This window comes from Sebastes fasciatus, chromosome 1 (assembly GCF_043250625.1).
Source record: "Sebastes fasciatus isolate fSebFas1 chromosome 1, fSebFas1.pri, whole genome shotgun sequence".
In the NCBI taxonomy this organism is placed as follows: domain Eukaryota; kingdom Metazoa; phylum Chordata; class Actinopteri; order Perciformes; family Sebastidae; genus Sebastes; species Sebastes fasciatus.
This window is the reverse complement of record NC_133795.1, coordinates 17,760,780-17,775,193: the sequence shown is the minus strand read 5'-3', so window position 1 is coordinate 17,775,193 and position 14,414 is coordinate 17,760,780. Positions and strand designations below refer to the sequence as shown.

At 39.9% G+C, this 14,414-nt stretch overlaps 2 protein-coding genes across 2 annotated transcripts; both read right to left on the bottom strand.

Moving 5' to 3' along the window:
• Nucleotides 1-122: 122 nt before the first annotated feature.
• On the bottom strand, nt 123-2,872 carry cav3 (caveolin 3). The gene is made up of 2 exons (XM_074634368.1): nt 2,740-2,872; nt 123-1,499 (listed from the first exon to the last, which is right to left on the bottom strand). The coding sequence occupies exons 1-2, from the start codon at nt 2,854-2,856 to the stop codon at nt 1,158-1,160; spliced, it is 459 nt and encodes a 152-aa protein (XP_074490469.1). The 5' UTR covers nt 2,857-2,872; the 3' UTR covers nt 123-1,157.
• A 5,313-nt stretch (nt 2,873-8,185) lies between these two features.
• Nucleotides 8,186-9,648, bottom strand: LOC141767181 (caveolin-2-like). Its single transcript, XM_074634367.1, has 3 exons — nt 9,448-9,648; nt 8,577-8,764; nt 8,186-8,339 (listed from the first exon to the last, which is right to left on the bottom strand). Exons 1-3 carry the CDS (start codon nt 9,646-9,648, stop codon nt 8,186-8,188), a joined length of 543 nt encoding a protein of 180 aa, XP_074490468.1.
• Between the last annotated feature and the right edge of the window lie 4,766 nt (nt 9,649-14,414).

Below are 14,414 nucleotides of genomic sequence, written 5' to 3'. Positions count from 1 at the left end.
CAGTAATGGATCTCAGACAGGAAAGAGAAGCACATGAAAGACACAACAGCAGCCTCTAGTGGGTCACAGCTCCCGGGTCACTGACTGACGTTGACAAAAATATCACTGAGACACGGTTGAGATGTTTGGTGAATCTTAAAAATGTATTTCTTAAGCCTCTTTGAATTAATAGAAATAGCACACATAATATACTGTCAATCAAACATTGAAGCAGTGGTGCAATATACTTATTATAAGGACAAGTTTCATCAAGTGTCTTCAGATTAGTTTCAGCCCATGTATAATTAGCCTTTCGTCGCTGCAGGAGCACAATAGCAGCAAAGGTATCTACTGTACATAATTAAAATAACACTGTGGACAACGGGTCTCATAGAGAGGCTTTTACTTCACTCCATCAGTAGTTAGGTCCATACTTGTTTACACATACTTCTTGACTGAAATGTGCAGTATTTAAAAAGGTTTAATATTCCACTCATCACTCTTTGATAAAAGGAAGTAGATTATCTGCATCGTTGACTCTAAACATATTTATATCTTAACATCTGCAAGTCAACAAAAACTCTGTTAGTTACTGTGGAGTCATCACAACTTACAAAATATTTATGCAGAGAAAACATTTTTCAAAACTTTCTTGTTGTTAGAGCGTTTCAAATGAGGTTACATATGTGATTGTCAAATCCAATTCAATCAGTAAAGTTAAACAATACCAGACGCGGCGACATACAGAATGGCCAAATGTAATACAGGCAGCATTGTCCACAGGTGCGGCAGTGTTGGGGTGTTCATTTCATTTGTGGTGAATGAGTAGCTATTGTCTTTGGCTTTTGTGATACAAATAAATGAGGGCAGGCAGATCCTCGTCATGGCAGGCGGTCCTTTTCTCTCTCTCAGCGAGGAACACTGAGCCCTCCAGGAGTGCCAGAGCTGTCACAGAACCACGCAGCCTGCTGCAGCTGTCACAGAGCTTCTGGTGGCAAAAGGCACACCGGGCACGTCAGGACAGAGCTTGAGGATGGTTGGGTGGGGAACAGCATGTTATGAAGAGAGGAAAAGGAGGAGTATCAGGGAGTTAGCAAGATGCAAAGGCTGAGCTTCAGGGTGTATAAAAAGATACCGCACTTCATCCAATCATACCACAAACACTACTGTGTGAGTTCTTAAACTTCTTTGCGCAGTGCGACGCGCACACTGCTGAAGATCTTGCCCAGGGCTTCGAAGAAGGGATCGCAGAAGGTCTGGATGCAGAGAGAGTAGATGCGGCTGATGCACTGCGACTCGATCAGACAGCTCTTGATGCAGGGAACCACAGCCCAGATGTGGCAGAAGGAGATGCATGCGAACAGGAAGCCCCAGAGCAAAGCAACAGGGATACCGAAGACAGCAGACAAGATGCGGTAGCACCAGTACTTGGACACGGTGAAGGTGGTGTAGCTGAGCTTCCACACCCCATCCAGGCTGTGTGTACCGTCAGGCTCTGCAATGACATCCTCAAAGTCCACCTAATAGGGGATTTAAAAGAGGCTTCCATTACTACACATCCCTGAGTAATATGCACATGCAATGTTAAGTGTAAAGATGAAGCTTGTGACAGCTGCAGAGAGTTAGGGTCAAATTTATGCACAGTAACCAATTATGTATTGCACATACACATTTCTTAGTAACCGAAGTTCACCATATGTAAAATGCATGAGAGCAACTGTACAATGGTCCAATCTGTTTTCAGTATGTGTCACCTGGTCCTTTGGAAAAGCGTTGTCACATTCTAAGCTGACACTCAGCTATAAAATGCTAATTAACTTGACATGGCATCATGACAGGCAGACACACTGCACAACTAAATCCCTTTCTTTTCTTCCAGACCCCTGGATATGATCATTATGGGAAGTGACGAGTTTCTGTCCGTTTCCCGTGGAGATAGCAGCCTGAGATCATCCCCTGAATGAATGGCTGGACATGCACTGTTTTATATTTCCTCTGTAAGGCCTGGCCTCCTTCAGCTCTTTGCTGGAGTCAAATTCAGCAAAAGAATCAGTGTTTTTTTAGAAACAATAGATGGTCACCCAAAGCTGGTAAGTCTGATAAGATTCCCTGACTAATTAGGGAGACCGTTTCAGTGGGTATTACTTTATTTTATTGGCAAGGTAAGAAACAATAATGTTAGCAGAAAATGATTGCATGGAATAGAAATGTAAAAGCACACTATCCCTCACTGTTGGGATTAATGTTAACAAAGCTTCCAGTTTAAAACAGACGTGAGCAGGCATGTGAATCATTCTAAACTGAGCCAGGCAGACACTAAACATACGCCCTACTCATAACTTGTGATTTGCCATCTTCACCGACCATGTTTACATGAACTCATACCAGTCAAACAAAATATAATCTAAATGTATATTCGGTCCTGTCCTTGCAGATAATATTTTGTGGCGATGACATGGCAACAATCACCGGATAAACAGTAGTCAAACCTAAATAAATCACGGCGGCATAGTCAGTGTATCAGTTTCACACGCTTCTACCCCATTCCCAAAATAAACTTTAGGTTCTTCACAGGCAACAGGAATAGCTCTTGGTCTATTTAAGGATTTTCCAGACAGTGTTATAACCTGTTCTCTTGTCTTTTTTCCCTACTAACCACTTTATTTATTTTCTCCCTATGATTCCACACATGCCAAGACAGGAGTTCTTAATGTTCTTAATCCTCTCAGTGTCAGGGCGTTGTCTCCATGCTGCACAAACCTTCACCACGTCCTCATTGATCTGCTTGGGATCTCTGTTAATTAGATCAATCTCCTTGGTGTGGCTGTCCTTCACAATCTTCTCCTCATTGGTGTTGTACTGGTACTGATCCGCCATGGTGGGGCTGCAGGTCCTGGACGGGCTGGAGACGGTGAGAGTAAACCTTCTCGGATCAAACTGCTCGGATCCGCCTCGGTTCCCTTCTGAACCCCTGTATCACCACTGTGACGCTCCCTCTGGCATGCCAGTGGACAGCTGCTACAGGCGACCTGGTAAAAATGGAGGCCTTACCCCCACCCTGCACGCACATAGGCAGCCCCCAGCCCACACACACACACAGACAGTGGGCACACACACAATGTAATGCACACAGACAGAAAAGGCATGCCTTAAAGGAGAACCCAGGGTTGTGTCACATTTCACATTGGGTTGTGGGGCTAACTGGGCAGGGTTTACACAGTGGCACGAACTTCCACCACGGAGCGAGGCAGCAAGCACAAACACACCCTCCTGATCTGGCTTTAGTTGGGACAGTGTTTTGCATCCTAATACTGAACTTAATATGAAAAGAAGACATTTTTTTAAGGCTAAATTGCAGACAAAACGTGTACTCAATGGTACCATGAGGATTACAGGCCTCTGTACTGTTAATGTAGATTCACACGATTACTATAATTTGTCATTCAGATATGATTCACATTGAAATACACTTTACTGAAGCAGAATGCATCAGCTCATCACCTTCATCATGCTTGATACTCTAAGTCAGGTGGTGAGGTTGTTAGTAGATGTCACCTTATTTTTTGACATTATGCCACCACTGTGCCTCTTCCGTCACTATAACCCTACAGTTGACAAACACTCTGTCGAGTAGTAAGTAAGTAGTAGTAGTAGTAGTAGTAGTAGTAGTAAGTAGTACTGTGCTGCACCAAGAAGTGTAATTATCAGAGTTTTTCTAATGGTTTTGTTTTATTTCTCAACATATTTATTGTAAAACGGAGCCTGTGTTATTTTGTTGTTTAATTTGCAGGGTTTATTAGGAGAGATTTGCCTTTATTGCATGGTAAATGTATTTTCAGATGCTAATGTTTCATTGCGGATGGAACGCCTCAAACCATATAAAAGAATGAACATTAAGGAAAATGTAATTCAGTCATTGGAGGTGGAAAATTGAAATATTTAATCCGCTGTTATATTCTAATGAAGGTGTTTGCTTTCATAGCAATAAAGTGGTTAAATGTTTCACAGTCTTAGTGGTGCACAATAGAGAGAGTTCACACACGTTGGGTCCTGGGCCTCTTATTCCAGTTATTTCTGGTTTTAGCAAGGCCAAATAGCTACATAAAATCCAATAGTGCCCAAAAATAAACTCTGATTCAGTCTTCCTTAAGCTGCGCAGTTGTTGCTATCCGTCATAGCTTTCTATATCAGCAGGTCGCATAAACACACAGCGTGGTGCTGCCAAAAAGAGGGGGAAGAGGAGGAGCCGCCTATGAAAACTGGTGTAAGGTCTTCCAGCCCCCCCAGATCTCTGTTGCTATTTATCTCAGTCAGTGGGGTGTAAGAGCAGAACAGGAAGCAAGAGTTTGGAGCAGGGATTGGCATTTCTTGCCCCGGTTCCCTGGTGGCAGAGACAGGGACGAAGTGGGAGGGGTGGAATGGGATCCGAGTGCATGTGATCCAGAGAGACAACCCAATTAGAGGAGTATGGAGAGGGTTGAGGCCTGTTAGGCATGGAGGCAGACGGACAGAAATAGCTCAGCAGAGAGTCATGGTGGGCAGTCACTGGGCATACCTCTATGGGTGTCAATGCAATCAGTTGAGAGTGCACTGGCTCCTGTCTTTCATTTGATGTAGACAGACACACTGGGCTCTCAGACCTATACTTAGAGTCATAATATAATGGTAAGAGTGGGTATCAGTAACTCAGGCTAGTTTAGTGAACAGTGCTGTGTTACTTGACACATAGAAAATGATTTGTATTATTTACCATTTCAAAGTAATGTTGTTACATACCTTAATAGCAGTAATTTGTCACAGGTACATTTTTCATTAAATCCTCAATGGTGTCCATTTTGGGGAAATGAGTTAGATCAGAATATTGATACCACCCTCATGTGACAAGACTGCAGGAAGCAACTGCGCCCGGCCAAGAAATAGTCCTGCAATTGTAATGCCTATTTCTCGCCTCAGATGTTTTCAGAAACATCTTGTAGTGTACTGTTCAGCTGTAAAATTAGAAACTTTGCTCCGGCTGGTGGGCGGTGCTTGGTATTTCCTCAACTGATCTCAACATGGCTGCCGGGTCACAAACTTTCCTCATTTTACAGCTAAACAGTACACTACAATATCTTTCTGAAAACATTTGAGGTGAGAAATAGGCATTACAGTAACAGAATATTGATTCATATTTGATCAGCGCTCCTTAGTTTGTCCGTTTGATCGGAGTTTGCGAGTGATTGACAGCTGCTCAGAGACGGCAGGCCCCAGCTCGGCTCTGATTGGTTGTTGGTTAGGAGCACCGAAGGACACAGAGGCACATGATAGTAAAGGTTGCTGACCCCTGACCTAGTTAAACTAATCACACAGTGTACTTCACATTTATATTATTTAAATTCATACTAATGTAGTTCTGTAACCTAGTAGAGTTTTTGGCTCTGTAAGATTATTTAATTTACAATATTATTTTCTGTTGCTAAACTTTAATATGTCAGTCAGAGTACTTTTGCTCAGACTTGATTCTTATTGGCTATATAAGGCAATGCAGACTTCCAATTGGACAAGGGGAATAAGTCCCGCCCCCTCCAGGTAGACGTTCGACAGTACCTGGTAGAAGATAAACAACACGAGCAGACGACTGCTACTCCAGTTAGAAACTAGTTCAACTAAAACAACGTTGCTATGTACCTAGATAACTTTGCTAAGCGTACCTTGAGATGAAACTTGTGTGAAGTGAACGAGGTGACTCGAGGTCCTGTGCGCTAGGATATATCAACACTTTTGGTGAGTTTAGCTGAGTTGGGCTAGTTTTTAACTATAAGCGAGTGTTTTGTGTGTCGACTATGCTGAGCTGCTATATGAGCTTGATATTATATTCAGGGAATGAAATTAGCACCTGCCACCTGCCAAACACAGGGTAAATGTTGGCTTTGGCAGGTAAAAATGTCACCATGGCAGATTCCTTATATTAAGAAATGTTATTTTTAAAAAGCAATTCCTGAATTAAATATAGTCAGGGATTAAGGTTACATGATCCATATTTCTACTGTCTATTACCACTGACTCAGTGTTTACTAGAGGTGGAAGAAAATATGGAGTATTGCAATATTATGTTTTTTGTGATACTGTATCTATCAATTCTCAAAAACTCTGTATTGAATTCTAATTAATAGTTTACATGCATTTACTTTATTTTATTTGCAAAGATATGTGCCGTCTGTGATAAATGCAAATGTAGATCCTACAATTCCGATTGCTCAGATTTTATGCACACGGTGGTGTGTTTTTTATACTATGACAGCTTTCTTAAAATTAGATTTTTTGAAAATCGCGATATATTGCCTTGCTTTACAGTACCGCAGTATATCGCAATATTTTGAATCGTAACCCTTGTATCATGATACGTATCGTATCGCCAGGTTATTGCTGATACACAGTCCTAGTGTTTACAATTCTAAAGCGTTCTACATAGATTTCCGAAGTGGCAGACAACACAGTTGTGTGGCTAGTAGAAATGTTCAGTGACCTGCCACAGTGGCACGTGAGGAAAAAACTTAATTTTAGACCCTGATTATATTTACTGCTGTGATATGGGGAGTGTTAAAGAAGCATGTTTCTGCATTGATAACCTGATATAAAATATGAGTCGTAGCTCCATTCTTTTACTTTTGATGCTGGATCTGATTACTTTTCTAACTTTTGTGTGGTTGCCAGTTTTGCACTGCCAGTGTTTATAATAATAACTACTGGATATGTGCACTTAAACTATAACCTTGAGTATAAGAACATGAGGTATGTTAGATGTATAATGTGCTGTTCATGATTTAATAAGAAACACACATGCCAATATCATGGTTAAATGTTTAATAATCATAATTCATGGTTAATTAAAAAGCTGAAAAATAATTCATGATTGTGTAAAAAGGGGTATACTATTCTATATGAGAGATGCTGCACAGTAAAAAAAAAAAATAGGAAAATCATATAATGTTAATTGCTATTCTGTTATTGAGAATTTTGCCGTAATATCCGTTATGGCCATGTAGGGTTGATATTTCATGATTCAATATAGCTAGTAATAGTCTTGTTTTTACACAGGCTAGGTTTTGAGATTCCCTGGAAATACTCTTAAGATTTTGTATTCTCCTTGACGACAGAGAGAGCGAGCCAACCTTGAACCCGATCATCTCCTTACCCAGTGGAGGTGGACTAAGATCACATTTTGCCCGGAGGAGGAGATGAGACCACCCAGTCCTTCAATCCCATCATTTGAGTACAGCAGTGTGGTAGGACTGTTAAAGCCCACGTCTTACTATTTGACAAACCTAAGGGCACAAACTGAAACTGACTTGACACTGCCTTATCTGACTGAAGCAAGCTACAACTGACCACTACAAAGGATCAAACTTGAACTTAAATGAATGGACCAAAAGAATCTTTAACTGTTACACTTCAGAGACGTTTTCCAATGCAAGTGAAACATGCTCAGTAACCAGTTTCATGAGATTTATGTTATGTGATCAAACTGTGTCATGGCCAGCCCAATCTCCAGACTTGAATCCCATTGAAAACCTCTGGAATGTGATCAAGAGGAAGATGGATGGTCACAAGCCCTCAAACAAAGCCCAGCTGCTTGAATCTTTGCGCCAGGAGTGGCATAAAGTCACCCAACAGCATTGTGAAAGACTGGTGGAGAGCATGCCAAGACACATGAAAGCTGTGATTGTAAATCAAGGTTATTCCACCATATATTGATTTATGAACTCTTCCTAAGTTAAAACATTAGTATTGTGTTGTTTAAAAATTAATATGAACTTGTTTTCTTTGCATTATTCCAGATCTGAAAACACTGCATCTTTTTTGTTATTTTGACCAGTTGTCATTTTTTTGCAAATAAATGCTCTAAATGACAATATTTTTATTTGAAATTTGGGAGAAATGTTGTCAGTAGTTTATAGAATAAAACAAAAAATCTAATTTTACTCAAACACATACCAATAAATAGTAAAACCAGAGAAACTGATCATTTTGAAGTGGTCTCTTAATTTTTTCCAGAGCTGTATATGACAGCATGCCAGATATCATGCCAGGTGAGAAATAATGCAAAATAATAAGGCAATTATAATTCAATTATGATTTATAATTTACCTGGAATTAGTATGCAATTTGTTAGCACTTGCTTTTTCTCTGTTTTAACCAAACATTTACTCATACACAGTGTGTTTTTCTATCGGTCTTCGGTCAGATGAATGGTGATTCGACCACAGCTCTTTCCAATACTGGTAAATAAGGGGCTGATGAGGATGTTCAGCATGCTGCCCCACACAGTCTGAACCCAGTTCATGTTGATGAGAAGGAGCTGCACACAGGGCATGATTAACCTGGAGAGATACGGGGAAGTGGACAAAACATGAGCTCATCTTGTTGATAAAAACATTTTCTTCAACAAATTCTTCTACACTCCTAAAACTGTTCTCATTGGGGGAAAAAACATTCAACTAATTAACTCATTCTAACTAATTAACTACCTACTAAATTATCCTTATTTACCACAAAAACATTTAGCAGTTCATCCATGCCTGTAAGTCTATCTCATCTCAGTGTGACAACAGTCCTACCAGATGTGAAGGCAGCTGAGCAAAGCGAAGAGGATCCCTGCTGCCAGTGAGACCGGCACTGCCAGAAGGAGGGAGATGAGGCGGTAGATCCACAGTCTGGACACCTCAAACAGGGCGTGACTCCACAACCACACTTTATCAAAGCTCCGCACCGAGGGAGGCTCTGCAATCACATCCTCAAACGTGACCTCAAGACACACACAGAGACACTGTAAGTGATTTCCAGAGACAGTTTTTCTCAAGCGTGTAAAATATAGTAGCTAAGAACTGGGGGGTTGGATGTGTAGGCGTGGAGGCTATATATTACAAAATCTTGACACGCAGACTAAGAATGATCGGTAATGCATGCAAACATACTGCACAGAGACGTTTTTAATTGCATTTTCATCACTTGTACAGGATCTTATCAACAGGCAGAAATATAAATGTGTGTATGATCATGTCCACTTGAGGTCAGTGTTATGCAGCATATTGATATTCACCACATTATTAAGTTGGTAGTCTTATATTACCTGAGAACAAAAATGAAAGTCATTGGCCTAGATAAACATTTGTACTTAACAAAAAGCTTTATTTCTAAATTGCATTTATCATCATCATCATGACTCATTCCTCCCCCCCAAAAAAATCGCTAAAACCATGTATAGATTTCTGTTTCAGTTCAGCTTTGCATTATCAGTGATACATGTGCGGCAATAGAGACAGGAGGACTACGCAGAGCATGCACAGCGGCTTTGTTTATTTTACTGACCTGTCAAGTTCTCTGTTTCTCCAGACCCAAATATGATGCACCTCAGCTTGTGGCCTGTGCTGTGTGTTCTCTGTAAAGGCTTATGTTGATTAAACCCCAGTGACAGTGCTCACTCGTTACCTTAAGACTCTTGTTGATTCCTTTGGGATCCCTGTCCTGAATCAGAGGCCTTGTGTAGCTGTGGGTGGAATTCAGATCTTCAGATTGTACATCCACTGTGACTTCCATCAGTTCCTCAGCTGGCCTCATGTCTTTTAATCTCTGGTCCTCCATTTCCACTAAGTTGAGCTCTGTTCTGGCTCTGTTGAAGGCTGTGGTCATGCCATTGGAAATATGGAGGATGAGCAGGGCGTAGCAGGAGGATGGCTTACCACCCAAACCTCTGCGAGCTTGTCGCTGACACCCAGGTGGAACATAGTGGATCGCTGACTGCTTTGCTCCTTATTGCCTTTTAAAGGCTTGTCTGTAGTGACATTTTCCATGTGACTCACTTCATGTAAAGTCTCATTAAGACCTGCATGAGAAATGGCCATCGCTAATCAACCTTCACTTCCTTCTTAAATATTGAAGGAGGGAGGATGATCAGGGGGATTATTTTGGCACTGTCATGGTTATACAGACCTCTCACCATGAAGGCAGAGTTGGCAGTTTTGACCCATTAAGAACAGAGTTCTCTGCACTTCAACAGCTTCATTCATTCGGGTCATTAAAGTGAATGTATTTAGGAATATGAACACCACATTCCTAAAGAAAAGACAATATCAACTAATCTGATAAAGATCTTAACCTGCATTAACAGATTGTTGGTCCCACATGGACACAGCACTCACATACAGTATTATCACCTTGTAAAGTTGATATGAACTTGTTAGCAACCAGTTGCATATCCAGCAGTTATGGACATTACGGTATTATTTATTTGGCGTCATGTTTCTATCCACCTGATGGATGGAAGTGTAATCTCCACCAACCAATTTAGCTCTGTTTTGCGATATAATATCAGGCTCTTTAGCTGCTAGATGTTTGACTGTATTCACTAGATTTTTATTTTAGACATACTATACTATGAGTTTTTATGACATTTATGACTTAATTACTTTTTTATGACGTACTATATTATGACATTTTTTACGGCATATTATTCAAAGACATTTTATGACATCAATTTTTTCTGACATACTATACTATGAATATTTATGACATCACTTTTTGTGACATTTATCACTTTTTTATGACTTTTTATGACATTTATCACGTTTTCATGCGTTTTTATGACATACTATACTATGACTTCTTATGGCATTTATCACTGTTTTATGACATACTATACTATGACTTTTTATGACATAATATACTATTACTTTTTATGATGTGCAAAAGTTCACAGTATAAATCATAAAGAATATGCGATGTGAGAGACAATAATCCACAAGCAGCAGCAGCCTGACTCCAATATCTTATGTACATTGAGACGTCATTCACATTTTGAAAAGAGCATGACCACACACTTAACAGACAACATGTAGCCTATCTCACTTTGTTGAAAATTCCTAGAAGCCTTCTCATCAGAGAGGAGAGAAGAGAATTCACTGCTATATAGCACACTCTGTTGGCCATGGTTTGTCTTTGTATTTAAAATAAATTCTCATTGTTCATCACTGATGCTTAAATCAGATGCATCTTCCATTTGCATGTGCCAAAATAGCTGATTTTCTCTCCGTGCTCATTGCTTCTAATAATACCAAAGTGCTTGTGTTCCCAATCGCATCAGCATTGCAGCGGTAGTAGAGTCTGATTAGCTGATGATTAATGCTGTGTTTGTGGAAACCACGGTGATGAAGAGCCCTCGATATTGTGTTGTGATTGAGTGTGAGGTCTGTAGATCCTCTACTTAACAGATGCTAGTTTGGTTTTCAACAGGCAAATATACTGGTCTGTAAAATATAAATTTAAATACATTTTTGTATCATGAATTGAATGAAAGAATAAAAACAATGTAGGCTTTTTGAACCAGCAGAAGACAAATGTAAGCACTGGTTTGTAGTGGTTGTACTGGTGGTTTGGTGAAATAGAAATATCTGTATACTTTTCATGGTAATATAATTTCTACTTATCTAACATCTTTAATAAAACTGATGGTATTGATGGTGATGCTTTATTCATCACAATGAAATGTGCTGTGGTATTGCATATTGTTAAGATCCAAATGTCACAAATAACATGACGCGTAATACAGATATTTTTCCTATTCTGCATGCATGCCTAGTCATAATTCCTGGTTGGATGCGGTATGTAAGCATTTAATCTTGAAATCTATCCCGAGTCTGTAGGTCACAGGTCCAGATGAAGTGGACAATGGTTATGTTAATAATCAATAAGCTTGTCAATAAGATTGTCCTCTGGTGTTACCTGACTAACCACAGAAGGTAACATTTCATTTTACAGGTCTGCAAATTTCATGGTAATTGGGTGATAATTAGCAAGTAACCTATTTGAAATTTCTTTGGAATTACTGCCCAATTACCCCAATATTTACCTAAACATTTATCGACAATGACTTTATTATAAACATTATTTAATAATTGATTACAATTTGAACAATCAGGCTTTTACTGACTGGGTTTTGGATGACTTGATTTTTATTTTCTCGCCAACTGCCGGAGAAATCAAAATGTGTATGCTGCCATGCAGGAGTCTTGTATGTTGTCTTAAAGCAGGTTATCCCTAACCTGCCTAATGACTTGTGACTCGACTCTGGAGCGAATGCTCTTTCCTTTGCTGTAATTCGGCCTGATAAGATTACAATTCTTGTCTAAAACCCTCTACAAAAATACCTGGCTCAGTGGATGATCTTTATTCCTGCTGTCTTCTGTGATCCGTGCCGTGTATAAACCACACTTAGACATCTGAAATTAAATTTCCAGACCGAGACAGTGCAACGGATCCACACATTATGAATGAATGCCAGCAAAGACACAGGCAAATCCTCTCTTGATTAATAGGCACCATTGAAAAATGATACAAGACACAAGAAACAACAATTTCCTACCCAACACGTGATTAGATTTGCAAAGGGGAAATCAAAGTGCTGAGCTCCAACAGCCATACCTGTCCTTCCAGATGTTTCTGAAGCAACATGCTCATGTCTTTCTAATCTGTTTTAATTTAACAAATGATGTCGTAAAATGCAGAGCTTTGAATGTGGTGAATTGCAATGTGATGGATAGTGATTGAAAAGTCCTTCAGACAGGTCACACAAAGCGATATGATGGTCATCCACACTGTTTCCTAATTTGTATTCACTGATGTTTGGTTTTACAAATGCTGTATCTAGAACCAGCTATTTTGTTCTAACCCTTTTTTTTTATCATTGTATAGACACACAACCGACACAAGGGTTAATGAAATTCAAATCTCAGCATGCACGTTGTCGTTTTTATTACCTCATGTTGCCAGCAGCTGTCAAGTTCTGAATTCTGAGATACTGGATAAATAATGCCGTTCTCGTTATTTAGTGGCGAGACATTTCCAAGGAGAAAATTATATGAGAGGAGGCAAGGAGAGAAACAAACATACATATGTTTAAAAAAAGTCACAGCATGTTTCTGTGTTGGGTGTCTGTTTATGTACACGTATCCTCCTGGTACGAAAGCTATTGCAGTATTCACCTCAAAGTATTAAGTACACAACCAGTGGTGTATACTTCAGTTAGTGACATCCATACAGCAAAATGCTGTTTGCCGTTATTTGCTTTAACTACACTATTGTTTTTTAACCGCCATGACCGCTGTTTTTGAAAGCCTAATACAAACAGCAGAGGCCATAAAACAGCACTTTGTTGCCACTCTCAGAGCATTATCAATTCCCAGTAGTGATTTCCATTGTAAATTCACTATCTCGTACGCGTCACCGTACCCATGTCACCATTATAGCAGTCCATATTTGCAGGGACTTGTGGTACCTTGCCCTCAGTCTCTATTCACATGTTAATGAGCCTCTATCTGAACGTATAGGCCTTGTGTTATCAGTATGCATGTGAAAAGCAGAATTGGTAGACTCCCATCAGGATTTGAAGCTAAAGCATACATCCAGCCTAAAGGTGCTCGTTGCTATGTGAGTCACAGGCTCACTCAATTTCCATGACGACAGGAGCAGATGACATTCACCGTCTATCAGCATATCTGTTGCACACAGGAACTCTGGGGTATTGTCTCTCAGATTCATGAGAGCTTGTCACACTATAGAGGCAACCGTGTTAGTTATAGGCCTGCCACTGCTTGGCAACATTTGCATCCAATACTTTACTGAATTCAACTGTCACCAATACAACATTTGAATATTAATTGTTATTGACATAAAAAAAGGATCCAGTGGAACAACTCATGTTTATATGGAACACAAATTGTTCCTTATTAAATACAATAAAACATTTAAATATCCATCCAATCAAGACCTTGTTATTGTAGTCACACTCCAAATTTTTATTTCACATTTATAAACATATAAATCCTTTTCTACAAACATCATTAAAATCAAGTCAATTGTAAAATGCACAGGGGAACATTTATCACTTTTTCAATATTTCATGTTACAGCCATAGCACCTTGACCTGACATGAGAAAGCCTACCTGAATTAGACAATAAAAGGCACTGGGCATTTAAGATGTATTTAAAGGATAAGGTCACATGTGTTCACGTCTGTCTACAACACTGACAGTAATGTCCGTATGTGCCTTGGAAGGATTATCGGTTGCTGTAATTGTTCTACCTGTCCATACTGGCCACATACTGGTCATTGTTCCAAAAACCTCCTTAAATTCAGCTGAATACAATATGAGGCTCAGCAGTTGTAGTTATCCAAATCAAGTGGGGATTTTTGCCTAAAACAATCATGGTACGTGTCCACAGGGGCGTTTTTTAACGCGAGGGGACGCGACGCTTCCCAACATTGGACGCTTGGTGGGCTGTCCCTAGAAACAAGGCACTCGGCTCCTGATTGGACAAACGCTTTCCCGCCGTTGGCTGCTGCTCCCAGCTTTCAAACCGGAACCAGTATGGAGGCTCGTTTGGAAACTTTCTTCTCTTAT